The sequence below is a fragment of the Pseudorca crassidens genome, chromosome 3 (genome assembly GCF_039906515.1).
Source record: "Pseudorca crassidens isolate mPseCra1 chromosome 3, mPseCra1.hap1, whole genome shotgun sequence".
Taxonomy (NCBI): Eukaryota; Metazoa; Chordata; class Mammalia; order Artiodactyla; family Delphinidae; genus Pseudorca; species Pseudorca crassidens.
In genome coordinates this window covers 147,359,403-147,386,095 of record NC_090298.1, presented here as the reverse complement: position 1 = coordinate 147,386,095, position 26,693 = coordinate 147,359,403, and the positions used below count along the sequence as shown (strand labels likewise).

General features: G+C 45.4%; 2 protein-coding genes across 2 annotated transcripts in view; one reads left to right on the top strand and one right to left on the bottom strand.

The window, feature by feature from the left end:
- DOCK2 (dedicator of cytokinesis 2) overlaps window positions 1-26,693 on the top strand; it is a 405,630-nt gene that overhangs the window by 199,117 nt on the left and 179,820 nt on the right. The gene's annotated exons all lie outside the window — the stretch shown is intronic.
- Window positions 1-26,693, bottom strand: part of INSYN2B (inhibitory synaptic factor family member 2B) — a 113,275-nt gene that overhangs the window by 5,490 nt on the left and 81,092 nt on the right. Inside the window, exons 2-3 of the mRNA XM_067732886.1 lie at window positions 13,782-16,037; window positions 12,596-12,670 (exon numbers count right to left, since the gene is read on the bottom strand). Coding sequence (XP_067588987.1) covers window positions 12,596-12,670; window positions 13,782-15,127 — 1,421 coding nt within the window. The 5' untranslated portion in view covers window positions 15,128-16,037. The remainder of the gene's footprint in view (window positions 1-12,595; window positions 12,671-13,781; window positions 16,038-26,693) is intronic.

The window sequence follows — 26,693 nt, the reverse complement described above, 5'->3', positions numbered from 1 at the left end:
TGGATGAATGGATGGTTGGATGAATGAATGGATGTTTAGACTGTTGACCAGCTGGATGGATGGATGGATGGATGGATGAAATTTCTGATACCAGAAAGCTGAGGAAATTCCTAGAATGAGTAAGGGGTGCCTACTTTCTTTGGCTCCAGCTGATGCTCTAGGATGAAGGTTATTTTTCTGCCTGGTGAAAAGAGGGCAGGGATATTTCAGGAGCTAGGAGAACTATGAATGTAGATGTTCTCTATCTGTGAAATAGTGTAAGAGAGGGTAAGAATCAGAGTTTGCAACTCACTGCTTTAAATTCCTTCCTTAAAGCAATGAGAGTTTGCTGGAGACAACTCTTCCCCGGCCTCTGAATCCATCTCCTTAAATTTCAGTTGGGGAGATTGAGTTGCAGGTAGTGGTGACAGAAACCCACCCCAGGCTCAGAGACAAATAGGGGTGCAGTGCTGGGCAGTACATCCTGGAAGTGGGAGCCTCAGTGGATACTTCTGTTCACTGATCTGGCAAATCCTAAGCTTTGGCTAGAAGATCTCTAGTAGCTCTTGACATTGGCTAGCATTTACTAAGGACACAGAGCCACTAGTTACCAGCACCAAGAGGCCAGACGGGAGACACGGGTTTGAGCCCTGGTCTGGAACGATCCCATATGCCATGGAGCAACTAAGCCCGTGTGCCACAACTACTGAGCCCGCGTGCTGCAACTACTGAAGCCCGGGCTCCTAGAGCCCGTGCTCTGCAATAAGAGAAGCCACCGCAATGAGAAACCCACACACCGCAACGAAGAGTAGCTCCCGCTCACCGCAACTAGAGAAAGCCTGCGCACAGCAACGAAGACCCAGTGCAGCCAAAAATTAAATAAATAAATAAATAAATTTATTTAAAAAAAAAAGAAGATAAAGTCTGTCTTAGCTCACAATTTAAAGCACATTGTAGACAATACAGAAATGGCTCTCGAATGGAATACTCCTGGGTTTGAACCAAGGCTGTACCACTTACTGGCTGGGTGACCTTGGGTAAGTTGCTTCTCTTTCTGAGACCCAACTGAAAGTGGGGGTTATAAAGCTACTTCAGTGGGTAGTTGTGCAGATGGGACACAATAACGGGAAATGTCCTTATGTAGGATGTGATCTCTACCCACTCCAGTAAGTCTCTTATCTTCCTATCTTAGAGACTGAATGCCTCACCTCCTCACTCATACCTTCAACTCTTCAGTAATTGTATACCTTGCCAGAAACATCACTTTTCACCTCTCCCCTCCATGTACACTCAGGGAAGAATATGCTCTTTATATTTCTATGGAAACACCACAAGCTTCCATTATAATCACTGGGACTTAGGGAACTCCCCATCCTCTTCTTGCAACTGCCCCCATTGGTCTTGACAATTCAAAGAGGATTGAAGGTGACTTTCTTTTCAAGGTCAGGCAAATAACAGAGTACAGAGAAGCATCTGTGCTTTGGAAAGAAATTGATTAATGTTTTTTTAGGCAATTTATTAACATAAAGGAAAATTGTCACTTTTCTTCTTATCCATCCATTTGACAAACTACTGTTTAGTTTGGAAGGGAGGAGAAGGCGTATATTTTGTTTTGGTAGCAGCTGCCCTGTAAATGGGCAGGAGGCAGTGCCCTCTCTCATCTGTCTTTCATTTTGAGGCTGGGTCGAGAAGAGGAGATGCCCCTCAACTTCTTAGTTAGCCAGCCCACAGCACTTTCAGCAACATCTTGAAAGAGGGAATAAAATGCCAGCTTGAGAGAATTCAAGCAGACTCTTAGCAGAGGGTTGTTGGCAGATTCTGGGGAATAAATGCCTGCCTTGGGTTTGGTATCAAGGTAGAACACCAGTAACTTTTCCAACCTTCCCTTCTCTCTTTCCTCTTAATCTACCTATCCTCCCACCCTTACCATCTTCTCCATTCATATCCACATGGATGAAGAGGAGTGCTGAATGCTTAGTTTGTACAGAGCTCTGGCTCACGGTGGGACGGGAGTGGCAAATGGTGGTCAAGAAATCGTTATAATACAGGATTCAGGCCCGGAGCCATTGAGATAGTTTGGAGCATTCAAGGTCTGCAAGGTTGGCCCTCTGGGGACGCAGGAATACCTGACACCTGGTTCAGGAGTGCCCAGTTCACTGTCTGGGGATCCTTAGAGCCTTTCCCAGCCAAGATGTCTGTGCATGGTGCCACTTTGCATTTAGAAAGTGAGCTGTGTGTAGACCAGGCATGGAAGAGAGCTTTCAGGTTTCCCTCTTGAGGGCATTTCACTCATCTAGCTGACAGATCAATGCTCCAGCCATCATGCTAGGTGAAAAACAGAAGGATGTTTTTCTAGGTAATGGGAAGTAGCGAGAAGCCTAAGTCATGGCTTGTCTGGAAGAAGAAATAGTGAGAAGCAAAAAGTAGATAAATGCGTAAATACATAAGCAAACAACAGAGACAGATTCTGGATGTAGCATCTTGGCTGGGCAAACTGAAGTTGGGTGAGACACACAGAGATAAAAGTTTATATAGAAACAAACAATAGAAACCTCTTACTTTTATATAGCACTTTCAGATTGCAGACACTCCAGATCTGCACTTTCATTTTATCTTCACAATAGCTCAGGAATCTAGGAAGGTTGTTATCTCCGTTCAGCTGACAAGTGAGTTGGTGAAGGGAGTCACACCATAATTTATGATCAGAATCTCAGCTTGCTTTCCTGACCTCTAGTCCTCTGTTTTTTTCCTAAAAAGGGATCAGATGTTTTAGCCCAGGGCTTGGCTGGTACCAGGGTCTTACTCTAAGAAGAAAGAGATATAACATGAGAGTATCTGGGTCATGTTAGGTGAGGCCATATGGTAATTTAAATGATGAAGAAGAAGGAAGAGGAGGAGAATGACTCTCATTTATGTAATGAAATCTATATTCCGGACACTATACTACAAGTTTAGTAATTCTCACGTCTCATGTGATTCTCAGAGCCCCATGAGGTAGATATTATCTTCATTTCACAGGTGAGGAAACTGAGGCAAGGCAAGGGGAGGTTAAATATTCTGCCAAGGGCACACACTAATAAGTGACAGAGTCAAGGTTTGAGCCTAGATTGTCTGGCTCCAAAGCTTGTACACGAAGGCACACAGCATCGAAAGAACAGCAGTCTTCAATCTGTGTGAGATCCTGGTCACCAGATGAGCGTGGCGGGGGGGAGGGGAGGGGCTGGTGACCAAGGCCTAGTGCACCTAAATGAACTTGCAGCCCGCTGTGGAACCAGACCCAACCTGGGCTGGGCTGCATGCACGACCCTGCGTGACCCAGCTGACCAGCCCACCCTGCCACAGTGTTTCCAGATTTCAGGGACGTTCTGACGGGGAGGCCGCGTACCAGAGAAGACAGACACCCCACAGGAGGCAGCTTACTCAAGGTAGTATCTGGGCGGTGCAATTTTGGGTCTGGTGTAGGTTGCTGAGGTCCTCGGGGGCCCTTTGCTCTTCCTTCTCAGCAGGTGGGTCTTGTTCTTTTAAACCGTACCGTTCTTTTAAACCATAAACCGTACACCCCAAGCAGGTTGGCTGAGAAACTAACGATCCATGGCATCTCCCTGAAGACAAAACCACTTCCAAGTCCCTCTCCACCTCTTCATCTCTGTTAGAGTGTTTCTGTGGCCCCTCTTGCCACGGAACTCAGGTGCAACACAGATTCATTGAGCTCCAGCAACTTTTGTTTTAGAATTAGCTGTAAGAATCAATGGAATCAGCACGGGTAGTTTGGTTCCTGTCTATGTGAATAAATCACACCACTTTGGGAAGTGTCTCTGGGGAAGAATCACAGTCTGGGAAAGTAGGAACCTTAGTTAGTGTTTTTCCCCAGTCTGGAAGGGATATTGTTCCTAAAACTTTCTCCTAATGACCAGTTTGCTCATTATTTATAGGGTGCAATTTTAAGCTTCACAACTCACAGCCATTTCCAGCTGGCAAGTACACCCCTTCTTGGGCAACTGTCTGCTGACGAGTCCTCAGAGAATTGCACGTTCTCTTCTAGGCACATAAGTAAGCAGAGCCACGCTGCAGAAACCTCACTGCTGATTGCTGTCTGTGAGGGAGGTCTGCGCTCTGGGTTCTGTGGCTCTGTGTTGAGAATGTCTTCACATTAAGTCCTTAGAAAGAGAAGGTCGTCTCAGAGAACTTTAACACAAATATTCACTGATTGTGCAAGGTCAGAAAGTAAGAGGGAAAGGCACAAGAAGGTCTCCTGAAAGCAGGACTGGTTTAAGCCCTAGCTCTGTTGGATCTTGGACAAGTCACATAGCTTCTCTGAGTCTCAGTTTCCTCATCTGTAAAATGGGAATAATAACCATACCCATATTTTAGGGTTTTGGGGAGTCTGAAAAGACATGATACGTGTACAGTGTTTAGCAGAATTCCTGGCACAGTGCCTGGTTCAACAAATGGTAATGATTGTTGCGTTAACTTGACAGAGGAATAACGATTGGGTCATTTTGTGGTCAGCTGTGGCCTCCTGCCAGCAGCCATCCATTTGTTATTCCTGTGAAATGCTCAACTTTCTTGATTTTATATTTATGGCATGTTTCAGCCTCTTTAGCTATTAATGCATTAAAATAGGTTTCATTTTTATTGCAGATAAATTGCTGATGCTGTAAATCCTACTTCTTTCCACTTACACTCCAGGGAAAAGAAGAAAGGGATAAGCATACTGAGAGAAACAGGGACTAATGGCAAATATCTTGGGGATCAAACTGTCGAGGCTCAGAGAGGTTTCCACATGTACCCCAAACTTTATGTCTGCTTCCAAAAGAGAGCTTGAGCTATGTTTGGTGGTAGTTGTTTGGGGGATGCTGGGTAGTATTGCCATTCACATTCACGTTCCGGCATTTGAAATGAATGCTGCTCAGTCCATACTACCATGGGATGAGAGCTGCAAAGACATCTGTGATTACTAGAAAGAACAGACCTGCTGTGTGCTTTATAATTACTCCTCACTGTGGAATTCATTGCTGGCCAGAGAGAGGACCGTGGCTGGAAGACGAGGCTCTGACAGTTCACTTGGCTCCGCGCTGGGAGGGCATCTTAAGCAAACGAAAGGAACATACTAAATAATTTACGTGGAAAGTTGGTTGCTGAATTCACAAGCCTGGGTGCATATTGCATTTCTAGTAAAATGCCTTTTTCTCTGGTTAAGTAATAGCTTTAAGTGGCAGGCAAGACTAAGACCCAGTGGCCAAGTTTCCTTGGTTAGACGAAGGCCTGGCTTTTCTCCGACAGGGCACACAGCTGTACAGCTTTGGCCTGTGTTCCAGAGAGACTCCTTATGGGAAGTTCCAGATATTAAAACAATGAGGGGGCGACCCCAAGAACAGGGATGCTGGTCGCCAGGTACAAAGGACGGCACTTGCAGCAAATCTCCTTTTGCATATCCTTAACTTCATCTCTGTCTTGCTCAGAGGAGTTGTAACAGTGGAGAAATCAATAATGATAAAAAAGCAGTCTATGGTCTGTGGCGTTTGAGGAAATGAGAGGAAAGTGGTGGAGGATTCTGGTGTTCAGCTTCACGCATATTCCCTGGTTCTGGAGCCTGTCGTGACCACACCCTCTCCTGGAGCAGGGTGGGTGGTCCTGGGCAGCACTTTGCATGGCCACCCTGTCAGGTGTTTGTAACTGCTCCTCCAGGACGCACCAGAGGGCAGTTCCTAGCATTTGGGCCCTTGGCCTGGGAGCAGAATTGGGCTCTAACTGATCTGAACCTTAATTGGAGGAGGAAGCACAGCAGGGATTGCCATTCCGTTCCTGATCTCAGACGAGGACCAAGGAGCTGGGAAATGTGGGAGGGAGGAGAGGCTACAAATGAATCCCCTAAGTAGTGCATAATGAAAGCCTGTGTGCCCACGTGGACCGGCAGAAGCTCATTTTGTCTTCTCATTGGAAATAGGAGGCATCAAAAATACCCTTAGTCTATGAAGAAGCACCCCCCCACACACCAATCCTCTTCCCTTCCCTTTCTCTTGCCTCCGCTTTCACCTGCACCCCCTAGTTAGGTCTATACCTGACCACCTAACCCTGTAATTGAAGCCAAGCAGAAAGGTAAATCATCTGTCCAATGATGCGTTTCAAACAAAAGCTACTTTCTGGGTTACTTTATTAGCAAGAGCTTTCTATGTCACAAAAGTTTCTAATAAATCAACCAGAAACCTCCTCCTTTCAAGACCCTAATTTTACCTAGTTGAATGTTTCTCAAGCTTCACTGGGATCAGGCTTTCCCAGGAAACTGGCTGTGCCTGTAGATTCCCATCCTCCACGCCACCCCTCTGATCCAGCAGGTTTGGGGAGTGAAGGCCAGCAACCAGTATTCACAGCCAGGAGGCTGATGCAGATGGCCCAGGATCACACTTTGAGAACACTATTTAGGTCCTGCAACTTAAACACAAACCCTCACGATGCCCTTGGATTATGAGAACTCAGCCATACAACATTCTGCTGAGCCCTGATACCCCTCAAGCAGGTCTGTCCTCTGAAGGCAGCATGCTGTAGAATCTGGCCAACAGGAAGGGAGGACTAAGTTCCAATCTCGACATTGCCGCTTACTAGTTTCAGAATAAGAATGCAAGTTCCTCTCTCTCTCTCAGTCTCAATTGTCTAATCTGAATAGTGTGCAAGTCCCTGAACCTCAGTTATCTCAGTTATCTGTAAAATGGGAGTATTTTTATCTGTCTCACATGGTTGTGGGGATTAGATATGAAAATAAAAGGCATTTATAATGACCAGTAATAATAGACACTCAATAAGTGGTAGCTCTCTTCTTATTTCTTTTCCCTAATCTTCATCCCAACAGATCTCTGTCTTCCCCTAGCTGTCATAGTTGCAAAGATCATCAAAGTCAAGTTAACAGACCTCCAGTTAGATGTGAGTAGTTTACGAATTATAAGGGTTTAATGCAGGCGTCTTAGTTTCCTATTACTACTGAAACAAATTACCACAAATGTAGTGGTTTAAAACAAGACAGATTTTACTCTTAGAGTCCAGAGATCAGAAGTCCTGCAGAACTGTAAATCAGGGTGTCAGCAGAACTGTGTTCCTTCTGGAGGTTCGAGGAGAGAATGTGTCCCTTGCCTCTTCCAGCTTTTGGAGGCTGCCTACCTTCTTTAGCTTGTGACCACATCACTTCTACCTCTGCTTCTGTTGTCACATCCTCTCTGACTCTGCCTCTCCCGCCTTCATCTTTCCCTTGTAAGGATCCTTATGATTATGTTAGGCTCACCTGGACAGTCCAGGCTACTTACCTTGTCCTGAGATCCTTAACTTAATCACACGTGCAGTGTCCCTTTTACCAAGTAAAAGGTATTCACAGGGTCCAGGAATTAGAATGTGGGCATCTTTTGTGGACATTATTCTGCCTACTACACTGGGTTTTGATGCTTTACCAACAGAACCTGCCAATCTAATGCCTTAATTCCCTCTTCCATAGAGATCATTGGTGCAGTTCAGACACCGTAGAAGGGAGATATTTTAGCCTGGAGGGAGTTTTCAGTTTTCCACAAAGCAAACCGCCTTTCCTACCACAGCCAGTACAGAAGTACTGGGCAATAATGTTGGATGGCCATGATGAACGAGGATCTCAATGTCCTGTGAAATTGCAACAAGCATTCTGAGTCATCGAAGGAAGATTTGATTAGGTTTCATCTTGTAGTGTTCCAGGTGTTTGAAAACTGACAGTCCATGTACTACATATAGTCGTTTGATTTAGTTCCGAAAGATCTTCTGAGGACCTGCTGCACAGAAGCCTTCCTTCCCTAATAAGAACATTTGATTAATTAAGGCCTTCCGTTTCCCCACCCAAGGGTAGGGGCACACACAAATGGTCACACTGACTTGACTTTGGGGCATCTGAATAGCGGTCTCAAGCCCACCACTGTTTTTCATCCCTCCCCTAGTCAGTATAGCCATTCTCTTCCTTGACAAGATTCTGTTGAGCACCAACTATGTGTTAGACACTGGCCCACGACTTTGAGGTACTAGCCATCTGCTGAAGGAAAGAAACTCATAAACACTGCGTTACAATGCAGGATAAATGGTATAGTCGAGGAATGTGTGTGCCAAGGGGGTCCTTCTTGGGAAGGCATGTAAGGCTATTCAGAGGAACTGACTTTTAAGCTGCAAGACTAGGAGATTTCCAGACAAAGCAGGGGCAGAAAAGGCATTTCAGGAAATAAGGAAACATGCATGAGAAAATGCACAGTATATGAAGCCAGCTGAGTAGTTCCCTGCGGCTGGGGAGAAATAGGAGACCCAGCAGGTAAGAAGGTTAGTATCATGTTCAAAGGGCTTTGAAAAATTAGCTGAAGGAAACAACAGGAACTGGAACAAAATTGTTTAGCAGGGGAGTGACATGATCAGATTCTTCTTTTCAGGTAATTTAGCAATCTGTGTGGAGGATTACTCGGGACAGGGCAAAAGGTACCTATGGCAAAAAGGCCAGCTAGCGTTTAAGTGACCAATGATGAGAGCCTTTATGGACCAGAGAGAGAGGGTAGAATCAGTAGCCAGTTTGATGTGTGTTGTAAAGGAGAGGAGCAAGGCACTATGGGGACTATAGTTTCTTTATGGAACTGTGGTTAACAATGTTGAGCAAAATAAGAAACATAGGAAAAGAATTTTGTGGAGGAAAATAAGAAGTATGTTTTCGTATATGGAGAATTTGAGGTACCTTTGAGATATCAAGATAGAAATGGAAAGATCTGTAGGTAGTGTATATATATATATATATATATAGAGAGAGAGAGAGAGAGAGAGAGAGAGAACTCATAAAAAAGATAGGGGAAGCTGATGTCACCGAAATTAAAATTAAAATCCATGAGTGCAGTTGAAGTCATGAACAGAGGCTAAGGATGAGAAGAGGAGACAGCCTGTCCAGAGAGACCCCTGAGCAAACAAGTGCTCTTCTGTTGTTCTCTCCTCTCTAGCACCTTTCAAATTTTTCATGGCCAGCCTCTCCCTTCACCCATTGAAAATGGTAAGTTTGCTGTTTGCTTTTTATTTCCATTTTCTAAGAAACACACTTGGATGATAGAAGAAATTTTTTTTTTCTGAGAAAGACTTCCCATTCTTTTTCCTTAAAACATTTGAGGCATTTTACAACTTAAACCAGGCAGATTTTTTTCCTGGGAGCTACATCAGTAAAATAAATGCATGATTGGTGTAGTCAGAGACCTCCAGAGAGGTTCTGTGGTTATTTTTAGAGTGAACGTGAAGATGAAGTGCAGGCAGATGTGGCTGGAGGAGCAGAGAATGGGGTGAGGGAAGGAGGAGAGATATGGCTTGGAGAGACTTCATGTCCTTGAGAGAGGAAAGGGAGCTGGTTCCTTAAGGCACAGTTTCCAAAACTGCAGTCATTCATTCACCACCTTCATGGTTTTTGTGAAACTCCCCATACCACATGCACAATAATTTTTTTCTCTCTAGACCAATTCACTTTTTAGACTTAAAAACATTTGTACAAAACAGGCAATATACCTTTTGAAAATGGAGACGTGCCTAACAGTGAGTAGGTAGGGGGACTAGTTTTAAAAGTTAAAATCTTCCCATAAAGATTTAGAAATGATTACATTCTGGCTGTGCACTCTTGCTTGCCCATGGCTATGAACATGAAACATGCTCACTCTTGGCAAAGAAGTGTGATAAGTAAGCATTAGAAAGGTTTTGAAGACATTCTAGCACCAAACTCAGATTTTTCCCTCTGGGTAAATCAGAAGAATTGAAATGAATTTGAAAAGAGAACAACCTTCTCACTAGGTAATCCAATGCTATTGAATCTTAGGTACCGCAGGAGGCATGCAGAAACCCTTTGAGTACCTTGTCCTAGGATTAATGCTAAGGAGACGTGAGGAGAGTGTTTGGGGTCTAAACAGCCTGGAACCAGCTTGAGTCATAGAGTCAGTCCCCACACCCTTCCCCTGGAGCCCACAGCAGTCAAAACTGCAAGGAGTTCATTCTTCCTGGTGTACTCATGAGAATACACGGAATCTTTGGGCATCAGTTTTGGTGCTGTTCTCCTTGGTGAGGTAGGATCTATCACAGTGATCCATGGTAAGAAGAATGCCAGTGAGGCTTTGAGGAGTGGGTGGACAGAAGGCTCCTCTTGGAGCAGAGAGAATGAGTCGGATAGAACCAGTGACCCCATGTGTCTTGATGGAAGCGAGTAGCATAGCCATAGGCTTCGGCTGATGGGGCCACTTAGAAAACCTTATGGACTGCTAACTTAGCAGCAACATCTCCAGAGAAGAAGACCCGGCAGGCAATCCATCACGCATCCATGTGCTTTATGTTCAGTGACATGCACTCGGTCCATCCGTCATCAGGGAGAGACTGCAGCTTAACAAGGCCCGAGGATGAGTATTTCACATCATTTATTTATTGGTTTGCAAGATCTGACTTTCCAGGGTACCACACAGGGTTTGAAGTCATTTGAAATGTTAAAAAAAAAAAAAAAAAGACAACTCTCATCTTCCCACTGTTACTGTGATGGAGATGTTGTTCTTATTTCTTTGCTTTCATCAAACTAATTGCCTGTTCCTTCCCAATGGCTTAGATACAACGATATAGATACTGTCTGGGAGAAAAGTCTGGCTTTGAATGGTAATGAGGGATAGATGCATGCAATGGCTGCTTTTCTTGGAAAACTGGAAAGGGATGTGTGGATAAAGGTTTGCCAGCGCATCCAGGGGTAAATTTAGAATGTTTGCTTGAGATATTTGAAGTAAGTACTAGAAAAATGCAAACATTCTCAGACTTGTTGGAAGGTTGTAGTTTAGCCAAATATTACTATTTTAAATTCAGCCTAGAACATCAGAATGTCAGAACTGAAAGGGACCATAGGGACCATCTAGTTAAAGGCCCTCATTCTTCAGATGAGGAAACTCAGAGGCCAGAAACGATTTGCCGAAGGCCAGGGCAAGAAACTCATAGTAGATTGGAAAATAAACATTTGTCCTTTTCTCTTACATAAGCTAAATAAAAAGTCATCTGAAGGTAATAGAAAATACATCATGTGGCTGCTGAAAAAGAGACTTTTCAAAATTTAAATGGAAGTTAGTTAAAAATAATTATTTTTGTTTATGAGGAAAAGTTTTTGTCCTCCCTAACAGTCTAGACATTTAATGATTTTTGTCCTCCTGATGATGAGGAAATTTGCTTAAGATGGGGAATATAAAAAAAGGAGCAAAAGGTAAGCAATTGATGCGACTCCCTAATTTTTCTTTCCAATGCACAAGCCTTTTCCAGAGCCCCCTTTTAAGAGGGGATATTTCATGCCAGGGTAAAGGGCATGTTTTTTTCTGAGAGGTCCTGAAGCTCCTGTTATTGTTATTGTTATTGGTGAAAAAACTTTATGGTCCTTTGGCTTTTAGGTATAAAGTGTTGACAGTTCAGTGAGAAAATGCCCAAGGCCTCACCTAAGGGTAGGGGCCCCCTGACTACCAGGCCCCCATCCCTTGCCAGGATGAAACCTCAGGATTCTGCTGGAAGGAATGAGACATTTTAAAAAGAAGACACAGGCAACCCAGTTGGGCTTCAGTTTGCTCAGGCCCTAGCTGCCTTTCTCATCAGAGAGAGAAAATAATACAGAAAACCAAAGCATACACTTTTGTTAAACATAGATTCCATCAACTGAAATGACTGCTTTAGACCACTTTTCCAGTGTGCCACCGAAAGTAGACTTCCAGCTAAAGGGGTGTTGATTTTTCCAGTAATAACAGGAATAAGCTCTTGGATTTGTACAGAAATTTTCTGTTACAAAAGGCATTCAGATGTATTTTCTCATTTGTTCCTAACGGCAACTCTCAAGAGGGATAATTGTTCCCACTCTACAGATGAGGAAACTGAGCTCCAGACAAGTAAGCAGGCGTAGACTTGGGGATTTTGACTCCAAGTTTAGTGCTCTTCCAACTGTATGCTGTTTCCCTTCTATTACTTATAAAAATTCACTCTATTGCAGCAGCCTTACCCCCTGCTGGAAAGAAACAGTGTACTTAGAAACGAACGCACAGTGCTGAGCATAGTTCTTAACATATAGTAATTGTTGGCATGTGATAGCTACTGTGGAGGAAGAGGCTGTGTGGTACAGCAATCAAGATCATAGGGCTTGGGATCAGAAGGATCTGGATTTGAGTCCCAAGACTCTGAATATTTGGTTGGCGAGCCCCCCCGCCCCCGCTCTCTGAAAATGCTTTATGGGAGTGGAGCCAAATGGCTGAACTTCTCTGAGGACCTTAACGCCTACCTCACGAGGTATACTGTGAAAGAGACGCAAACGGGCGTGCAGAGCTTAGCAAGGCGCCTGTACTCGGTATTCAGTAAGTGGAGGGATGATGATCTCAAGAGGATTTGCTCATAGACCTTGTTGTGAGGAAACAAAGCAATGCCTGCCTTGGAACCAGATGCTAACATTTCATAGTTAAACACCTTGCTTTTTAAGTCTCAGGTATTCCAAGGCCTCCTGTCTTTGCCCCTCTCTTGAGTTTCTGTGCCTAAGAGAGCTTACGAGAATGTCCTGTGGACCCTGCAACTTCTGTGCTCTCGAGAGCAGGCCTCGGTTGCGGCCAGGTACCTGTATATGATGCACGCCGTGTTCTGGCAGGTCCTGCAGTTGTTGAGATCTTGGCCGGTTCGATAAAAGTTGCGCCTGCAAGACAGAGCATTTACTAGATAAATCTGTGGGCAAAATCCCCCTGGCATGCACGCATTCTACAGACTCATTCCCTGCAGCACAGCATTGCCCCTCTCATGAGTACCAAAGCCTGGCCATTACAGACACAGAGACAAGAAACCCCCGTTAATAGCAGCTCACATTTCTAGAGCGCTTTATAAATGTTTAAGCACTTTGACATATGGGTTTTCTTCATGCTGACAATGACCCTGTGAGATGAGCCAGTTATTCTTACCCCCGCATGATAGATGGGGAAACTGAGGGACTTTGCAAATGAGTAGAGGAAGATGATTAAAACTCCAGATCCCTTAGTTCAGTGCATTTCTCTCTGTATCATCACAGTGCTTCTCTCTTACAAGGCAATGTTGATTCTGATCCCTATCAGCAAAGGCCAGTTAATTACTTCCTCCCTCTCCTACCCTTTTGTCGATTAGCTTTGGCCATTCCTTCTTCTCAGTCTTTAGAGAGCACTGTTTCAAGGAAAGAACAACTCACACCTAAACAGAAAACTGCCTTCCCCTCCCCAGACTGATGCTGAGTCATCCAGGAAAGCATTTTGTGACTTTTTTCTCTTTGCAAAATTGTGATCTCATTTCAGTTTCCATTTAGCTGGTCCATGATGGACTGGCCCAAGCCTTCAAAGTGGTCAGTGGTGGGAAAGGTCAACAGTAAGCTTAGTGGCCACCTCAAGTCCCTGTGACCAACCCATAAATAACTAAAATACTGTGCAAATGCAGTAACTTGCTTCAAGGATGGGGGTGGGGGAAGCACCTACATGCTAGCATTTTCCCCCATCATTTATCAGCTGGACTCACATCTTAATAAAAATCACTTTTGACTCTGCTGCTTCATGGCCCCCTTTCTGCAGTCTGTTGACATCTGGAAACAAAAACACATCACCGTGGAAATCCACCAAAGCCTACAACCAGGCGAAACCCAGTCAGAACAAAGGGGGACCATTGCTTACAATCTGGGGAAACAACAGAATCTCAGACATTTTGGAGACATCTTACTAACGGAAACCAGTGCTCTCTCTCTGCCCCTATCCTGGCAAGTGGCTTAACCCAATAAAAAAAATCCACCTTACCCTTCTGTGAGAGCTCGAGCTTTCTCCAAGTCTTGAATTACATTCAGAAGGACTTTAATTTTCTCTTGGTTTGAGTGCAGAGATTCCTCCACGGATTGCAGCCTGCCCTGGAGGTCGCAGAACTCACCCTGTGCCAGGTGGATTGGATTAAGTGCACCCATCTCCGTGGTGCCCTGCCGTTCGGTCTCCCTCCTTGGAAGAGAGGATGGGAGGTGATCGCTTTCTGGACAGTTTTGAAACGCTGGGATGTGTGACTGGAAGGGGTTCTTTGCCATCTGCTCCTGACACACAGGGGCAGATTTTGACTCACTGTTAGTTTTGAGTGACTGCAGATCCTGGTGATTGTTACTCGATGAAGCACAATCTGAAGCTCCCCCTGGCTGGGCTGGCTGGCTGTGGGAGCCTGGCGAAGGGGAGCTGTGAGTCTGTGGATGTGAGGGAACACACGTTTCCTTTGACTGAGATGACAATGGGCCAAGGTCTTTGTCATCAGAGTTATCTTTGGGCAAAAGCATTTCAGGTTTAAGTTTCCCTGTGCCGGGCATGTGGTTGGCACCGCTGGTGGCATTTAAGCAGGAGAGGGGTCTTTCTGAATCTGACGGTGGCACTCTTCTCCCATCACCTGGACACATGTCAACGAAAGTGGGTATGGAGTTGCTAATCTCAGCAGACCTGTCTGGGCTGAAAGTGGACTCTCTACCTGCCCAGGTAGGGCTGTGATAAATATCATCTGGAACCTGAATGGCAGCTGTTGCTTTCTCTGAGGCCCTCCATGTCCCTGCTTCCAAGCATATGCTCACAGGCCCATTGCTTTGCACCTTGGACATTCTAGGGAGAAATGGGTGGGACGCCTTGACCCTTTGAGGCCCATCTTCAAGATGCCGAGACAGCCTTAAGTAGGCAAGGTCAGAGGACACAATGTCCTGTTCAGAGAGATTGCCGTTCACCTGGATGGCACTTTGGGATGCTGTCTGCATTTCCACCAGGGACTTGCTAGCTGTGAGTCTCTTCCTTTTGAAAACTGGGAAGTGCTTCCTGAGACTGGGGGAGGTTTGGATGGCGATGTGCCGAAAGCCCCCTGCCTTCTGGGACCTGGGGAAGGAGAGTGAGTAGGTGGGGAGGTGATGGTGCCCAGAGGCCTGAGTCTCGCCCATTACAGCCGGGTGCTCAGGAGTTTGGATGTCAACCTCAGCTCGGGCAGGTGGAGTCTTACTGGTGCCATCTTCCTTAAATCGCACCTGCTGAGATTTGCTCCTGCGGTGGTGAGGTTGCTTCGCAAGCTCCACCGACTCTAGACTGTTATGCTTCAGAAGCACAGGCCTCACTTTCATACTTTGCTGGGCCATTGAGCCTCAGTTGAAAGGATTGGGACCATACACTTCTCCTGGGCACATTTCCTTAGGTCTTTGGAGCAGCGTCTAATGACAGCATCTCAGACACAGAGATCTGCCAGCCGGGATGGAGTGGTCCTCTCCTCTGAGTATGGGCAGCTCTGTTGGCCATTCCCAGCCAGTAGATTTTCTTGGGGGGCTCTCCGTAATGCTTCCCCTGCAGTTAAAATATTATTCCATTGCAGTGGTAATTGCCACTTAGGTAAACAAGGAGTTAGGCTAATCATTAAACCTGATCTACCACGAGAGCTGGTGGGCTGTTTATCAACGGAGGCTGGCAGGCAGTTCTGATCCTGGAAGAAGCTTGCTGTCTTGAACAAAAAGACAATGAAAGTACCATTTAGGGGATAGCGCCAGACTGCCAACATGCAAATTCCAAAAGAAACCTGCTACGTCTGGAACATACGGCTTCCTTTCTGGGAGCGTCAATTTGCAGTGTAAAGCTACAGGAAACTTAAACATATCTTTCCATTTCGTGTAAACAGGCAGAGAAATAAATGACCTGGGGCTTGGCTTCTTTGATGATACATGATGCTCCTAAGGGAACATCCCCATTTACGTCAATCACATATTCTTCCTTTGGGGCCATTCTTTTCTTTCATGCTGTTTCCCTTTTCTTCAGTGAGGGAAACTTATCTGCCTGAATAGCCTCACAAAACCCAGTGGCGTGTGATGGGGACAGGATTGAGGCATCCGAGGGCATTCAGAGGGCAGAGTCCCTGTCGTGGTGTCTTGGCTGAAGTTCACATGTGGGAAAAGTGAGCCACGTCTGCAACTTCTGGGTATTTGAGCCAAAACCTTTGTTCGCTTGGCCTCGGGGTCAGGGTCTGGGACCTGGCAGTCTTTGCCACCAGGCAGGGAGAGTCTGAAAGGGAAGAGATAACAGATGCAACTGAGAACACAGTTCCTGGAGGCCTGGGTTTCTCTCCAATTTCCAACCTCCCAGCTGAGGGCTTTTGATAGTGGATGGTCTGGGGGTAAGTCAACTTACTACCTTTGTGTCTTTTCCCCTAGTGAGCCAGCCACCTTGTGGCTACAGGGCCTCGGAACAAAATGCCTCTCTGCCCGGATCGCTTCCTCCTTCCACTCCCAGGCATCCCCCAGCCAACTCCTATTCATCCGTGAAGTCCCAGCTTAAACGGCACTTCCTCACGAAGTTTTTCTAACAACTCCTCCCTCACATACACCTCTGATGCTACATCATATCAGGACCCCCATTATACCTTTTCACCACATTCTTCATAACACAAATTGTAGCTGTCCCTAAATAATCATTTGTGTACGTATTTATTTAATGTGTATCTCCCCTGCTACCCTGTAAGCTCCAGGGTGGCAGGAGCTGGAGCATTTTTTTTACAGCTTAGGTATTTCCATTCCTCCTTTAGGCTCACTGTGGTGCTTAATGAGTATTTACTGAAAGAGAGGATGGCTGAGTAAAGGAAAGGAGAGCCTGGGAATGGTGGACGGGGTTCCTAAGGTATCTTGCCAGGGCAACAGGATGGTGAATTCTCTCTGCTCGGACTGAAACTTTTGCTAGAGGACAAGATTTTCCCCTAATGTCTTCATTTCTTAATTGCTTTCTAGGAGATAAACGTGCATAAAATTCTCCGTGCAGAGTGAACCTTGTAATAATAACAGTTACCATTTATTGAACACTTATCTTTACCGTGCTGTGGGCTTTACTTGCATTAATCATAACAACTCTCGTTTACCAAGTAGTCACCAATGCACCAGGTGCTGTTCTAAGCACTTTCCAAGCCATAACTCATTCATTCCCTGCCCTATAGAGGTGGATACTCTTATTATCCCCATATTACAATTGAATATGCTGAGGCCCAGGGACACACAGTTAGTGACAGAGCCAGCGTCTGAACTTAAACAGTCTGGCACCAGAGCCTGTGCTCTTAGCCTCAATGCTCCACTGCTTTCCCAGTATTACATTATCTCATTAATCCTTGGAACAAAACTATGAGGTATTATGATCCCCATTGGACTGATGAGGAAACTGAGGCTCAGAGAGGATAAGTACCCAGTGGAGAAGCTGAGACATGAACCCAGGAGTCTTTGACTCCAAAGTCCATGTTCTTGCACATGAGGTTATGACTTTGTCCCCTTGGCATCTTCCTGGTATTCGGGGCAGATGGTATTAGTGATTTGAGTACAGAGTTTGAGGACATGTGCAGGTCTGGAGAGATGCAGGGGATTGTGCCCTGGCCTTGCCATGGCAAAGTGAACCTGTTTGCTGCTAGTCTGAGGGAGCCCACAGAAGTGGAATGAGGCAAGTTTGAAGCCTGCTTGAGTTGACCAAAGGATATTACAAGAAAATGAAAGTGGTAAAACAGTCCGCAAGTATTTGGATGTCTCTGAGGGAGTATTCTGTCTCTATGGTACTTGGCCTTATCATTAAGGTCAAAACCTCTGGCTTCTCTAAGCACCAGGGCTTTGCTCCCAAGATGATCTTCATCCTGCTGCTTGGGGTGCTGATTTGTGGGTGCAGCTTAAGCCTTGTTTCTCAGTGTTCTGCTCTCCCCAGGAATTACTAGATAATGCCAATGGCAATTTCAGCTTTCCCAGCTCCCAGCTACCTTGAGAAGGGTCACCTGACCCAGTGGGGCTGGCACAGGTAGTGGCAGGTCCTGAAAGAGGAAAGGATTCATCTAATGCTAATGAGTTGTCAACTTATCATGAGGTCCTGCAACTACTTCTCACATTCTGGGTTCAAACCCCTGTCCCTTACTGGCTGAAGGGTTTTTGACAATACTTATTCCCTCCAAGCCTCATTGCTTTCATCTGTCAAATGGGGATGACACATAATAGCATAGGCACTACATATGCATGGGTCTGTTGGGGGAAGTAATAAGACAATGCATGCAAAGCCCTCAGCGCAGAGCTCAGGACACAGTAAGTGATCAGCGTGGGCTTGCTGTTGCTGTTAATACTGTTGTCACCACGCAGTTAGCTTTCCTTTTTGTGAATGCGGGAGAGCATGTAGAGCTGCTATCTGCAGCTTTTCCAGAGCAGGTAGAGCCACTCTTGGTACAGAGAATGGGCAGTCTGGGGGAACACTTGCCTCACCTGTCTGAAAAGCAGGGCTGGCCTATGAGAGCTGCATCGCCCTGTAACTCTGGGGAGATGGCCCTGTTGGTGAAGGGCTCCCCAGTCACTCTGCACAACAATCCCAAACAACTCCATTTTAAAAATCAGTTTTGTGTTTCAACAACAGCAGAATCTTTAGATCTGGAAGAATCCAGTAGCTCATCCCCTCCTTCCAAGGCTAAGTCTTCTCTCCATCGTCGTCTTCCTGTAATAAGTAAGCCTGCCTGGATACCTGTAGTGACAGGGAGCCACTACCTAATCTCACAGTCAACAATAATTATTTTTATTAATATTAGCAAATATGTGTTAAAAGCTTGTTATTACCAAGCACTGTGTTAGCACTTGGCATTTAATCCTTAAAATGGCCTTTTGTATATGACCCCCCTTTTGCAGAATGAGCAATTAAAACTTACTAGGTTAAGTCTAAAACCACACAGCCCATATCTTTAACCCTTGTGCTGCAGAGCCTAGATATTTATATGTCTACTTGTGTGGATTTCTTTGCTTAATTGTCCTCTACCTTCTCCCTCTCCTTAACTGTTCATTAGTGCTTCATTCTGGGAAAGTTAACTCACTTAGACTACAATTGCCTGAAGCTGGTTTTCATAAGAGCTAATATCTAGTGAACATTGATTATGTGCCAGGCATTGTCATAGGTGTTCATTTACTCTTGTCCTTAATCTTCATGACAGCCTTAGAGGCAGGTGCTGTCAGTCACACATTTTGTAAATGAGGAGACTGAGGCACAGAAGCTTAAGTAATTTGTCCCAAGTCACTTACCCGCTGAACCCAAGGACTGACCCTGGAGCATAAGCTCCTAACCACTGGGATTTCCTGCCTTCTCCAGAACTACGAAAGGACTGATCTTGTCAGGCTGTTAGGCAGGTTTCAAAGTCACTCCACATTTTCCTTCTGAAAGTCAGCCATTATTCTGCTTTTCACCCTGCTTTTTCTCCAGGAAATGTGTATATCCTTGACATGTTTTACTTTCATCTTTGAAAACAGTTTTCTATATTTAAATTATTACATGTTCATTGTAAAAATTCCAATAGTATAGATAAACAAAGAAAGGAAGGAAAATCACTTGATTTCTAAGATAGATAAACAAAGGAAGGAAGGAAAATCACTTGATTTCTCACCACCCAGAAAGAGCCACTATGTACCAATAATTTGGTGAAGTTCACTCTCGGCACCCTGCTGTGCAACATTTGCACATTCATAGTAGGCACATTGCATATGCGTGCACGTTTACAGGAAGACGTTTTTTTACTGAACAACATGGAGAAAGTTCCACATTATGGCACATAGATTCACACCATCCTTTTAGGTAGGCTAATCGCACTTCGTTGTCTAGTTATACCGTGATCTATTCAAATGATACCCTTCTCTGGATATTTAGGTTCTTGCTAAATACTTGGTGTTATTAAGAGTTCCGTAAATAACATGTTTTGCTCTGTGAACCTTGGAGCACTTGTCTAGTTATTTTCTTGGAATAAATTTGTGGAAGAAGAATTAGTGGATTAAGGTGCCTAGGCATTTTACATTTTGTTGATATTACCTCTTTGCGTATGTGTTTATCAGTGATATTGGCCTGCAGTTTTCTTTCTTTGTGACATGTTTGTCTGGTTTTCGTGTCAGGGTGATGGTGGCCTCGTAGAATGAGTTTGGAAGTGTTCTTCCCTCTGCTATATTTTGGAAGAGTTTGAGAAGGATAGGTGTTAGCTCTTCTCTAAATGTTTGATAGAATTCTCCTGTGAAGCCATCTGGTCCTGGGCTTTTGTTTGTTGGAAGATTTTTAATGACAGTTTCAATTTCAGTGCTTGTGTTTGGTCTGTTTATATTTTCTATTTCTTCCTGGTTCCGTTTCAGAAGGTTGTGCATTTCTAAGAATTTGTCCACTTCTTCCAGCTTGTCCATTTTATTGGCGTATAGTTGCTTGTAGTAATCTCTCATGATCCTTTGTATTTCTGCAGTGTCAGTTGTTACTTCTCCTTTTTCCTTTCTAATTCTGTTGATCTGAGTCTTCTCCCTTTTTTTCTTGATGACTCTGGCTAATGGTTTATCAATTTTATCTTCTCAAAGAACCAGCTTTTAGTTTTATTGATCTTTGCTAGTGTACTTCATTTCTTTTTCTGTTCTTATTTTTAATTAATTAATTAATTAAATTTAATTTTTGGCTGCGTTGGGTCTTTGTTGCTGCACACAGGCTTTCTCTAGTTGCGGTGAGCAGGGGCTACTCTTCGTTGCAGTGCATGGACTTATTATGGCAGTGGCTTCTCTTGTTGTGGAGCACGGGCTCTAGGTGCACAGGCATCAGTAGTTGTGGCACGCAGGATCAGTAGTTGTGGCACGTGGGCTTAGTTGCTCTGCAGCATTTGGGATCTTCCCGGACCAGGGCTCGAACCCGTGTTCCCTTCATTGGCAGGCAGATTCTTAACCACTACGGCACCAGGGAAGTCCTTCTGATCTGATGTTTTTGATTTCTTTCCTTCTGCTGACTTTGGGGGTTTTTTTTGTTCTTCTTTCTCTAATTGGTTTAGGTGTAAGGTTAGATTTTTTATTTGAGATATTTCTTGTTTCTTGAGGTAGGATTGTATTGCTATAAACTTCCCTCTTTGAACTGCTTTTGCTGCATCCCATAGGTTTTAGATCATCATGTTTTCATTGTCATTTGTTTCTAGGTATATTTTGATTTCCTCTTTGATTTCTTCAGTGATCTCTTGGTTATTTAGTAGCGTATTGTTTAGCCTCCATGAGACAGAGATCTCTGGGAAAGCTCTTGCAGATTGATATTACGTGGGACCGGGAGGTCTCTGGTGGACCAATGTCCTGAACTTGGCTCTCCCACCTCAGAGTCTCAGGCCTGACACTGGCTGGAGCCCCAAGACCCTGTCAGCCACACAGCTCGCTCTGGGCTTCTGTTTTGATGATGTGGCTCTGGAGAGCATGGGCCACTCTTCTGGGAATTGGCTGAGGAGAACCATGAGGGCGCCGAGCATCCTGAAAATGCAGACCCAGTGTGGCGGCCGCCCTCTCTTCCAGGACGAGCAGAAGCCTCCCCAAGATGAGTGGGGCAAAACCCAAAATGCTATGGGAGTCGCCGTGCTCGTGGAGAAGAACCTGAACCAGGCCCCTGTTTACCTGCATGCCCTGGGTTCTCGCCTCTTTATTCTTATTCTTTCTTCTCCCTTCTCTTCCTTTTTTAAATTATGAAATGTTCCAGGCATGCAAAACAGCACAGAGGAGAGTACAGCGAACATGGCAATCACTGCGAACCTACAGCCTAGCTTCAGAAAGAAAAGGTTACAAATCCAGCGAAGCCTTCCTCCTCTGTTCCCTCTCCTCTCTCCTTTTATTCCCCTCTTCTGTCTTCTCTTGCCCTTCTCCTCCTCCTGATTTCCCTCTCCATCTCCCCCCGCTCTCTTTGCCCTGACACCTCTCTTGCATTGTCTTTATCACACCCTCCTTCCTCATCCTTGTCCCCTTCTCCTTTTCTTTTCTTCTTCTCCATACCCTTCGCTTGCCTTCTCATTCTCCCTTGCATCTTTAAGAAGAGTCTGTGGGTCAGCGATTCATTCCTTTGGCTGTTCAGTGTCAAGGGTGGGAACTCAGTATCCCTTGGAATTGCTTCTCCTACAAACCTTAGCGTACCTGCCCTGCAGGGACAGTTCTCTGGTCCACACATCCCCTAGCTAGAGGCACTAGCTGTTCCTGCTGGTGCATCAGAAGGGTCACCTCCAGCTTGCTCTCTCCAGGGTAGAAGTGTTACTACCTTCAAATGCAATTGCTGGTCACTTCTTCCAGCTTCTTCTCACAAAGGAAAGAGCAATAGTCTGATGAGATATCTCGGTATTTTACTCGGCCTTTTGAATTTTTTCCAGAAAGATTTTCTGATCTCTCTCACTGCATGTTATTTCACTACATCACTCGGGACGTTTTCTTACCATTTTTAAGGTTATACTCTTTGAACTTTAAAGAATTTGATTTACTCTTCCCGAGGCCTGACACTGGGGGAGCTGCCTGCTCAGACATGCAGAAGAATCTGGACCATTTTGTATTTGTCATCAGAGGAGTAACTCTGTGTCAGATGAAAGTGGGGCACAGGGTTGAGTGGTTACATCTCAGTCCTCTCCTCCATCAACTCAAGTCCAGGAGAGCCAGCAAGAAGCTGGGCAACAATGATTTGCGTTGTTTAAATGGATTCATTCATTGGGTGTGGAGTTGGATTAGGCCACGTCTAGGTTCCTTTTCAAGGTGGAGGTGTCCATACTTCCTGTTTCAGTTTGTGGGGAGGGATCAGTTACAGCAAAAGAAGGCAGGAAACTCCTTCCCCATGTCAGTACGACCTCCTTTGGTTTTGTGGCACCTGTTCCCTTCTTAATCAGTCTGATTTACACTTGGTAATCTCATTCAGTAATTGTCTGAAGCTGTTATGAATAAAACAGGAACAGTCTCCCCATTCCAAAGGGACCTATACTCCTGTGTAAACCAGCCAAATGCATTTGGTTGATTAAAATTCTAGTAGTTATACTAGAAATAAGAATGACTCCAGTGACCCTTTGGTCTTTAATAGAAATGCTAAGGTTTTTTCAGAGTGTTTTCAGATTTACTGGCCCATTTGGGCCTCACACCAATTTCTGCCAAGACCAGACATTATCACTCCCATTCTGCAGATGAGGAAATTGTGGAAGGGAGGGGAGAGATTTACCCAAGTTGAGTGTGGTCTGCTATGGCCAAAGGGACCTCAAAACTTTTTAGATCAGGGAGTGTCCATTGGGGCTGGAGGAAGGCCAGCGCCCACCAGAGGGGCCTTGGGTGAGGGCCAACAGAACTGGCCCACAGCACGGCCTTGTCGGGGACCCGCACCGCAGACCCAGCAGGGACAATTGTCATTGTCAGGTCCTGGACTCTGCAGCACTCCACCCACCCCAGTACCGCAAAGCATTGGCAGGCAGCTGCAGTGAAGGCTTTCCCGCTGCTGGATCCCTGCCTGCACTGCAGAATTTTCACAAGGAGAAGGGAAGGGTGGGAAGTTTATGGTCTGATCTAATCACAGATGAACCGAGAACTCTGCGGCAGGCAGAAGTTTGCAGACTGCGCAGGACTCCGGTGCTGTTAAAGAGCCCATCCCTCGATTCTGAGCCGAGCAAACGGTGTGCCCAGCCTGTAGCATGTGCGGCGTGTAGTAGGTGCTCAAATACAGTGGCTTCCATCGTTCTCATTTTTACCACAATTACCATGATGCCTTGGGCCCCAGCCCACACAGGGGACAGAGGACAAAATCCCAGGGTTTGAAAGTGCCTGCTGGGAGCTGTGGCAAATCTCAAGTAACATTAAGGAGTGAAGTGAAGTAATACAAGTGAGCTTTAAGGAGAAAATGCCGTCCAATGTCTCCTCTGGTTTTCGTGTTCCCCACGAGGCTTGGTGATTCCCAAGGGGCCACGGATGTCTCTGTGGCTTTTGTTGTTCATTTCCTCCTCTCTGACTCTGTCCCGGTCCTCTGGTGCAGACACCTCAGACCATTGCTGGAATCAGTGTCCCCTTCTGGCTTCCCATACGGTCCCCACAAGTGCTAGTTCTGAAACCCCATCTGCCTCCGCTGCAAGTCACAGGTGGGCGAGGACACCTCTCATTGCCTCTCACTTGATGGGCCCACGGTGTTGGCCTAATGACAAGGACGCCCTGTGGCATACTGATACTGGTCAAATCACAAAAGGATGAAAGCTTGAAAAAAAAAAAAAAAAGATGAAAGCTCGTGTTTAAACATCTTCCCTCCTCCTTATTTCTCCTTTTCTTCTCTGCCTTCCTGTCCCTCCTCATTCCCTCCCTTCCTTCTTGCAAGCGGAAGGACATGTGGGCAGAGAGAGCCAGGCAGCCTCAGCCCCCTTCTTACCCTCCAGGGTAGGAGATGGAGAAAAGCACTGAGCTGGGCAGACTGCTTTCCCAGGGCCCAGGGGTCCTCACTCTTAGCCACCTGCAGCCCCCCGAGTCTCCACCCCTGCCCCTAGCCTGGGGAGAAGCACCTGGCATTCATTATCCTATCTTGCTGAGAGCTCCCCCAGGCAGCAGACCTCTTGGCTTCCTTCCTTCCTTCCTTCCTATTTTCTGGCTTGGCCATTGTCCCCTGATTGCCCCCACCCCCATCCCCTGCCCTTGTCTTGCTTGAACAGAGACCTTTATACAAATGGAATGGTCTCAAGCCAGGCCCTGGCCACCTTCCACAATTCCTGCTGGTCTTGTGTTGGAGGTTGGCTTGCTGAGCAGAGGCACAGGGGCTGGGAGGGGCACCCAGAACACTGGGACAGGAGGAGGGAGCCAGAAACACTGCTGCTGGGTGTGTGTGTGGGGGGAGGGGGTGATGGTGAGCAGCTCCCTAAAGCTCACCTCAATATTCCCTAGAATGAGGTCCACAGCCGCACAGGCCAGAGTTGCTATGAATGGCTGTCTTCATCTGAAATACCAGGATCCCTGTGGAGCGGTTTGGAGTGGTCAGGTCACTTAGGTAGTATAGCACGGTGGACAAGGGCATACATTTTGAAGATGGGCTGCCCAGCTTTTGATGCTGGCTCTGCCATTTTCTGAATCTATGACTTAGGGTAAACTACCTAACCTCTCTGTGCTTCGGTTTCTCCATCTGTAATATGTGGCTAATAACATTACTTCATAAGTTGACTGTAAGGTTTAAATGAAATTACACTTGTAAAGCATTCAGGGGAGGCCATGAGCACTGAATAAATGTTGGCTCCTGTTATCATTCCTAGTATCATGACTCTTGGCATCATCATCACCATCATTACCATCAAAGTGTGAGAACCAACAAAGGTTCTATCACTCACCAGACATGCTGCTCAAACTCTCATCTATGAAACACATGTATTTATCATTCATCTCCTACCTACTACACTCAGCGTTTGTGAGAACTGACTGATATAGAAGTGAATGAACGTGATAGTTTACCATAAAAAAGCAGATATCATAAAACTAAAAGCAATAGTAACTAACAGAAGATAGGAAGCAAAAAACAGAGTTAGGAAAGAGGAGAAAAACTGAGCATAAACTTTGGTGTGAGCTTCCTAGTAAACCATGGCAAAAAGGGAAACCCCGTGGGGCATGTCATTATCATTACTTAGTACATAAAATGTGTCATTTCATCACAAGTAATGACCTTTTTCATAGCTTTGAGCTCTAAGAAAAATTTACCATGAGAATATTCACTATAAAAAGTTTTTTCAAATCTAAAATTTCAGTCCTAAACTCCAATAGAAAAGATAATTCTGATGAGATTTGGGAAGTATCACGATAAAATTGGTTGAAGGAATGTGAGTTCTTTAACCATATGAGAGAAATAGGTTCCAGGTGAAGACTTCACTACCCCGTCAAGGAGGGGGATGGGGGCAGCATTTTTCTGCGATGTGTCTGAAAAAAGGAATCAGAACTCCTTGGTTGAGTGCCTCAAGGATGCAAACTAAGTCTCAGCTAAAGGTAAAAATTCCCCCAAACTCGAGTAATCCAACAGTGGGGTGAACTGGCTGTTAGGTAGTGAGCTCCCTGCCCATGCAAATGTTTGTCTGGACGGCCAAACTTTCAGGGCCAAGTGGGGAGGTTCATGGCACTGCCAGGGAGAGTAGAGATGACTCCTGCACCCTAGGCCACTTTCATATTTTCCAAGTCCATGTAATATAGGATCAGACTCTCCAAAGATGAGATGAGCTTTTCTCCCTTGAATGTAGATTAACAGCTATAACAAAACCCATTTCCTACAAATCTGCTCCCTTAAAAATCAAGGAGCAGGCTGGCTAGAGCAACCAAATCCCTTTTTAAATTATTACTTAAGATAAAGACTATTAGCAAATCATTTGGCCAAGCAATTGTCAGCAGATTTCAGGAAATGTTCCCCTTGTCAGAAGTGACTGTGTCACTTGTCACCAACCTCCTGTGTGTCCCATCTGCCATCGACATAGGCAAGTGCACATCCCTGGGGCTCCCACAGCCCCAGCCCTGCTCTCCTCCATCCAGGCATTCATCAGCTGGACTGCCATCATCTCCTCCCTCACTGGGGCTCTTTTGGGACAAGGCCATATCCTGCTCAGCATGTATGGCCAGTGCCTCCACAGTGCCAGGCTCATAGCAGACAGCTGTAGCATATGGCTAGGAGCATGGGCTCTAGAGCCTGACAGCCTGCGTTTGAATTCTGGCTCTATCATTTATTAGCTGTGAGCTCTTTGAGCCTCAGTTTCTCTGTCTGTAAAATGGGATTGATAAGAGTACCCTGTGCGTGTGCATCACGCGCACACACACATGCAATTGTAGTATGTGTTAAATGAGATAATAAAAGGTAAGCTTTTGGCAAGTGTTTGCCTTATCTATTGTATCAGAGGTTGGCAGACTATTTCTGTCAAGGGTCAGATAGTAAATATTTGCAGCT